The sequence below is a fragment of the Portunus trituberculatus genome, chromosome 18, assembly GCF_017591435.1.
Source record: "Portunus trituberculatus isolate SZX2019 chromosome 18, ASM1759143v1, whole genome shotgun sequence".
In the NCBI taxonomy this organism is placed as follows: domain Eukaryota; kingdom Metazoa; phylum Arthropoda; class Malacostraca; order Decapoda; family Portunidae; genus Portunus; species Portunus trituberculatus.
In genome coordinates, this window is record NC_059272.1 from 18,583,486 (window position 1) to 18,590,985 (window position 7,500).

Below are 7,500 nucleotides of genomic sequence, written 5' to 3' on the forward strand. Positions count from 1 at the left end.
TATACGGGTAGATTTTCATAGAATAATACGTGAAGCACTATCAAAAGGATTTTATTTTTATTTTTATTTTAGGTCCGTAACTGAGTTCAATGTTTACAATCGTCAAACATGGCGTCTCCACCTCGAACAGATGATCAAATTATTAACGGCGAAGTTTCAGGACACAGCAGACCGCGAGAATGGATAAGATTAAACGTTGGAGGAACACACTTCCTCACTACAAGAACTACTCTGTGCAGGGATCCAAGTTCCTTTCTGTGTCGCCTGGTCCAGGAAGACCCTGAACTACACACCGATAAGGTACTGTACATACTGCTTAACTTGTCCATCCAGCACGCTATTTTGTCTTCACATCGAGTGTTTGTAGACAAGAAGATAACCCAAGACCATATTTGTGACTTCAGTTGTAATTACAGTTATAAAGACTTTCTAGGTCTAGAAAGTTTGAATGATATGAGATGTGCACCTTCATTATGTGATGGCCAACTTTGGAACAGCATACAAATATTGAGAAACACATGCGAGTGTAATGTAGAATAAATTTTCTTATGAGATGCGCCTTCACCCATGATTGAATATGTGTCATGACTGTCATAGTAACTGTTTTATTTCTGACACTGGCCTGGTCATGTGAACGTTAAAGCCTAAATAAATTTTGTTCAGCCTTGAATCCTACTAAATGTGTTTTCCTCTGCTTTCGTAGAAAGTGCATTGATTGGTCTGGACTTGAAGATGTGGCACATTATTATTTAGGGGGTGACATGTTATCTCTTACCTGGTGGGCCCCAGGTCCATGTTAGTCAGAGACTGGCTGAGGCCCCATGGACCCACATTTTGCTGATGTGCCAGCTCATCAGTTGTAATTATTAATTAGTAGATTACTGATCAAGAAAAGCTGGATAGTGCATCATTAGCAGCAAAAAAAGCAAGATTAAACATACTCATAAAGTTTGTCACCTTAGTGTTTAGATAGATTGACTTTAAATGAAGGAAGAGCTTGAATGGCAACTAAGTCATCAGGAAGAGAGTTCCACAGAGCAATTCCTCTAACACTCATAAAGCATCTGCAAATTTCTAGTTGGATTTTGACATGTGCTATCTTGAATTGGTTTCTTCTCATCCTGTCAGTGGAGAGCTGGATAAAGGCTTCACTAGGAGAAATGGCACAATTACCGTGAAAGATGTTCCAATGTTTTATAATATCATGCCGTAAACGGTAAAAGTCTGCCTTGCATAGAATAAAGATATAAATTCACGAGTCTTTAAGAGTAGTCTTTTAAAAGTAGTGTCTTTGAACTGATTCTACTAAGTGCATATCCTCCATATAGCCAGTATTCCAGACAGATGCTGCATATTCAAGTAGTGACCTTACTAGGCAACAAATAAAAGATGCATCACAATTGACTGTACCTTTAAGAAGATTATATGACACACTCCCTGCCTTCTGTACAACATTGGCTATGTGTTGATGAAATTTCAAGGAGGAATCAACTAAACCACCCAAGTCAATAGCAGACTCTTTGATCAGTATAGAAAAGTTGTCCAATTTGTACGGACCCAATACAGGAAGAGAAGACCAATACACATGGTATCTACTGAAGTGCACAATACTACATTTAGAAACATTCATTGCTAAACCCCAGGATGAAGAGACTCTGTGGAGGCAATCAGTATCCCTTTGGAAAATGGCTGTCATGCTCTATTTTGTGAGAAGAATCAGTCTTGATAGCAATGTATATTTTTAGGTCATCAGAAAAGATCTTGGTACTAATAGTAATATTGTGAGTCATAAAATTTACATAAAAAAAAAAAAAAAGTGGTCCGAGAACTGAAACCTCAGGCACATCACTGGGTACGTCATAAGCCTGACTATATATTGATGGTCCACCTCAACATTCATTATTACTCTGCTATTTATGAACTCTTTAATCCAACTGAGCAACTGAGGACCTTACCAGTTATGCCTAATTTAGCTAACTTATCCAAAAGTATGTTATGACAAATTACATCAAAAGCTTTTGAAAAGTCAAACAAGATTAAATCTACATTAGAACCATTATCCAAGAAGTGAGATATTTCATTGTATGTTAAGATCAGTTTGTCCTCGGTGGAGCGTCCAGTTGAAAAAGATATTTCTCAGGACACATCACTGAAGTTCCACAAACACATTTCTACTATTACATGTAAAGTCACTACTGTGGCAAATAACCTGTTGAAATCCACTATTAACCGTGCTCATATATTTATGACTACCTTGTATATCTCTCAGATATGCCCTTTGTTACAGTACAGCTTGGTAGTGTGGAACCTTGGATATATTAAAGATGGTAATGTACTTAAGTCAGTTAAGCATTGTTGGATTAAATATGTTACGGCCATCATAATTTATCCTATTATGAATGTCTTAAAGCTTTGGATTACTACATCATGACATTATTAAGATGTGGCAAATTGTAGGTGAAAAATCTTCCTTAAGGTTTATTGATTTTTTTCCACTCAGCAATTAGTACTACCAGAGGCTATCAACACAAGTCAGCACATATTCGCACCAGCATAGACATTAGGAAATGCTAATTTTCATTACACAATATTGGGCTTTGAAATTCCCTCCCCAAGTCTGTTATTACATGTCCCAGCCTTGAGTCATTTGAATCTGCTTTAGGATCTCATCTTAGGAATTTACTCTGATTACCTATGACTAATGAGGTTGTTGATTTACTTGATTACTTATTGCTGCTCATGATACACTCTTTCCCCTTATGTATTGTTAATTTGAGTTATGGAATACTTATATTTGTAAGATCTGGGGCATATTAATTTGCAACAGAAATTATTTATACCATCGATCAATTCACTACATTTCTCACCAGAAAAGCATAAGCCACATTTCCGTGGCTGGGTGAAACTGGAAATTGACCCCTTTATTTATCATTCAGATCAATATCTTGTGTTCCAGTTCCCCTGGTGAATCTTATCAATAGCAGTTCCTTTTGTATTCTATCGCTGCTTTTCTCAAGGGGAAACAAGTTTGGGTAACTGATGGAGAAAAAAGGGTTTTAAGGTAGAGGAAGCCACAAAACCTAAAACATTTAAGGAGAAAACACTACTTTTGGGGAATATAGTCAACAAGCAGGGAATATCTGACCACCCATACCTGACATTACGCTATTTCAACCTTTTGAAGTCATTAACCTTACTAATTGGGGGCTTTGCTCCCCTATATCTCTTGCTACATTATTCTAACTTGTAGAACTGTTGCACCTTCAGCAGCATCAATTAATGTTTTGGTGTTCTGCAATATGTTTTCAGTGGCATCTTCCAGCTCTGTTCTTATTTTTCTCTTACTTTTAGTTTTTAATGCTGTGTTTATTTCTTCTTACAGGATGAAACTGGTGCCTACTTAATTGACAGAGATCCGACGTACTTCGGTCCTGTATTGAATTATTTAAGACACGGGAAATTAGTAATGAACAAGGACTTAGCAGAAGAAGGTAAGTCTTTTGTTTTCTCAGATAAGTCATACATTACATGTGCATCAAACAACTTGAAGATTTTAAAGGGAAATAACATTAGGCATCTAGTATATATAATTTTTTATAATCAATTATTTTGGTCTCCTTATCTGGTGGAGTTGTCAGTATAATTTCAAAATACACCAGAAGCTATAATTCTGTAGTAATATTTTGTTACAATAGGTTGTAATATGATGGATATCTCTTACTTTAAGTCATTGTATATTAGATTGCAAAACACTATAAACTATTTAGTTTGCATTATTTGTTTATTCTTTTTATTTATGTGGTGACATTATGTACATCCTACTACAGTAAAAGTCCTTAAATCCGGAACCTTATAATGCGGAAATCCTTATAATCCGGAGAATTTGAAAGGCTGAGTTAAATATGTAAAAAGTAAGAAATAATAGTAGTAAATATATAATAATAATAGCCAAAACCGAACATGTCATCACCGACACTGAACGCGCCGATTCAACATACCGCCAACCGCCGTCCACCATTGCGTTCTGCCACGTGGGATCACGTCTTGTCTGTCACCATCACAAAGTCGACCACGTGTGTGCCAAACTACTGTTATCATGGCTTCAGCAAACCCTCTTGGCCTCCAGACAAAGACAGTGAAAAAGAGAAAACATACAACCCTAACCATAAGTATTGTGGACTGTATATATATTATGTCGGGTATAGTACAGTACAATCACTCAAACTTCTCAGTATATGTAGATGGTGGAATAGCCTACATAAAATAGTGAAATCACCTACACAAATACAAGTTGACAAGCAGGAAAAGAGCAATCATCACATATGAGCTGCCATAATGGCTGGAAAGGCCCATGCCACTCCTCCCATAGTCTGACAAATCTTCAAAAAAAAAAAAAAAAGCCTACATAAATCTTGTGTGGTGTGGTGAGTAAGTACACAGTGGACTGGTGGTAGTAGCAATCCCTGTAAGATGTTATGACAGTACTACAAAGAGATATAGCAAGTTGGGGTTAGTTTAGTGGGGTTTAATCTTACTTTCAGCCTTACTATCTTACAATCCGGAAAATCCTAGAATCCAGAATGCCTGAACCCCCATGACTTCCGGATTTCAGGACTTTAACTGTATAATCTAATAGTGAAGTATCAATTCAGTTGGGAAACTTTTGGTATAATGAATATTATTTCTATTAGATAGCTACAGTTCATCTTCATCCATTATTGCCAGTAGGCTATAGTTACTATTTACCTTAGCTAATTGAAAATTGTGACAATTTAAAGAATTTGACAAAAAATTTATAAGGCCTAAATGAAAAATGTGTGACCACAGATTTGTTTAGTGTATCTCAGAAAATGATTTATTAAAAGGAAAAGTTTGTAATGAAAAATATGAAAGACCAGTTATAGTTTACCTGATTTAAAAAATAAAAGATTGTTTATTTGTTTTATAAACAATGTGTATGACTTTTTTCATAATTTGTTTCTTTTATCGTTTTGCCAGGTATTTTAGAAGAAGCAGAATTCTACAACATTACAGAATTAATTAGATTAGTTAAAGAGAGAATCAGCCAAAGGGACAACCGGCCACCAAAGGCTGGAAAGAAACACATGTATAGGGTCCTGCAGTGCCATGAAAATGAGGTGGCACAGCTTGTCTCTACTATGTCAGATGGATGGAAGTTTGAACAAGTGAGTTACTATTCATTTTATTCATATAGATCAGGGACTCTCAACCTGGGGTTCACAAGGTTTCCAGAGGTACTTAGATAGTTGATCTTTAATATCTTTTGCAGTACCATTGCATATTGATTTAGTGGCAGTCACTAAATTAACATCCTGTTCAATCTCAGATTACTGGGGGTTCGGGTAGATGGTCTTATAATTCAGGGGGTTCTTAATGGAAAAAAGGTTGAGAACTCCTCTTATAAATGTAATTTGCCTTAAGACCTCATCTTTTAAACAAACATATGCCATGTTAGGCTTTTTTTTTATATTAACCTTAAAACATTGAAAATGCAGATCTCAGAATAACTCATTTGTGAAGATTGAGAGATGTACAGTAATTAATAATTTGTAGTTATATTGTAATTCCTGTTTATTGTTTATTTAATTGATTTGTTTGCTTTTATCAATTATTATTATTATTATTATTATTATTATTATTATTATTATTATTATAATAATAATTATTATTATTATTATTATAATAATTGTTATTATTATTATTATTGTTGTTGTTGTTAATATGTATTGTTATTGATATTATTATTATTATTATTATTATTATTATTATTATTATTATTATTATTATTATTATTATTATTATCATCATCATCATCATCATCATCATCATCATTGTCATCATCATCATCATCATCATCATTATTATTATCATTATCACTACCACAATTACAACCTTCACAGTTATTCATGAAAATTTTTCCACAGTTGATCAACATTGGATCTCAATACAGCTATGGAAGTGAAGATCACACAGAATTTTTGTGTGTAGTTTCAAGAGAATATTCATCTTCAGGATCCCATCAGTGCGCCAACGATCGATCAGACCATATTGACATCCACAACTCCAAGGATTGTAGGAAACTAAACTTTATGTATAATTTGTCTGGGTCACCATAGAGGCCTCTGCATTTCCATTCTCCATGCTGGCTGCCTATGCTGTCAGGGCTGTGGCTTGATGTGCTGGTGTTATGCACAGTGGTAAAACAATGCTGGTGAGCATAATCTTCTCCACACAATTTTTTATTTTTTGATAAGTCCGTTAAATTTTTGTTGGCATATACAGAATATATATATATATATATATATATATATATATATATATATATATATATATATATATATATATATATATATGTATATATGTGTGTGTGTTTGTGTGTATAATTCAAATTACATATTTTAATTTGCTTCAAATAAAGATTATGCCTTTTACTAATCACAAGTTTTATACATTCCTGTATACTCAGAATATTTGGTAAAAAAAATAGTCACCTTTATTCAGATTATGCTCAACCACTAGTTCTGTGTAGTTACCTAATGTTACCACTCTCACTGAGTCAACACATCATATGTTGCTTCAGGATTATTCTATGCCCAGTTCTCTGATGTGCCTGAGACAGCTTGCCATGTATTGTCTCTCACAGAGTCAACACGCACAAAGTGTCGCTTTAGGATTGCTATATGCCCAGTTCTCTGATGTGCCCAAGACAGTGTGGCTTTTTGAGCCTGTTTCTATGAGGTTTCATCTGTCTTGGTATCACACCAGGACATACAGCAAATGCTTCCAAAGTGGCGGTGGTTTTCGTACTCTTGCTTGCCTTACCTGTTAATATAGGAGGAAAATGGTTTGACTACATTTTGTACATTAAAGAGACAGTTTAAATACTTTAATCGACATCCTCCAGTTGTGAAACTAATGTCTTGTTACAGTGTAAGTAAATGGAACATTGTTAAATGATTTTGACAAACATTTAACAGTCATATGTGAGTGTTTTTCTATGGTTGGGATGTGTTTTTGATAAATTATTTAAATGTGTAGTTGATACAAAATCACTTTTCAGTACTCATCTCATGTCACAATTCAGAGATGTATTAACTGAGACACATTAGTCCCTAGTTATAACATGAAATGCATTATTAATCAGAAGAAAATATGCTGGCTGAAAAAATAATGACACCAACTAATTCAATAATAAGAATCTAAAAAGACTTGAAAAAAAAATAAATAAAATAATAATTATGAATCCAGTTTTGAGGCATTATACTAAACACTGTTATAAATTCTATTGCTGCACTTCTGGGAGGGAAGATGTGTACCAGCTATTCAATCTAAATTGAAAATTTCTCTACATTATTTGTAATTCATTCAGGAATGAACTTATTTTCTTCTTTTGTTAGAAGTAATCAGCAACTCAATATAATTTATAGAAATTTTTTTTAATTATGAAATTTCATTATGATTTTGAATTGCCTCATGATA

At 34.1% G+C, this 7,500-nt stretch overlaps 1 protein-coding gene and 1 long non-coding RNA gene across 2 annotated transcripts in view; both read left to right on the top strand.

Moving 5' to 3' along the window:
• The window catches only part of LOC123505906, a 20,775-nt gene that overhangs the window by 6,688 nt on the left and 6,587 nt on the right, over positions 1-7,500 (top strand). The window lies entirely within an intron of this gene.
• Positions 73-7,474, top strand: LOC123505905 (BTB/POZ domain-containing protein KCTD5-like). The gene is made up of 4 exons (XM_045257754.1): positions 73-300; positions 3,383-3,491; positions 4,999-5,186; positions 5,946-7,474. The coding sequence occupies exons 1-4, from the start codon at positions 109-111 to the stop codon at positions 6,135-6,137; spliced, it is 681 nt and encodes a 226-aa protein (XP_045113689.1). The 5' UTR covers positions 73-108; the 3' UTR covers positions 6,138-7,474.

Bases quoted from the DNA above. Each gene is read 5' to 3' on its own strand.
- LOC123505905 (XM_045257754.1), top strand. From the start codon at position 109: ATGGCGTCTCCACCTCGAACAGATGATCAAATTATTAACGGCGAAGTT. The intron at 301-3,382 runs GTACTGTACATA...TTCTTCTTACAG, and splicing joins CTGAACTACACACCGATAAG to GATGAAACTGGTGCCTACTT. The intron at 3,492-4,998 runs GTAAGTCTTTTG...TCGTTTTGCCAG, and splicing joins CAAGGACTTAGCAGAAGAAG to GTATTTTAGAAGAAGCAGAA.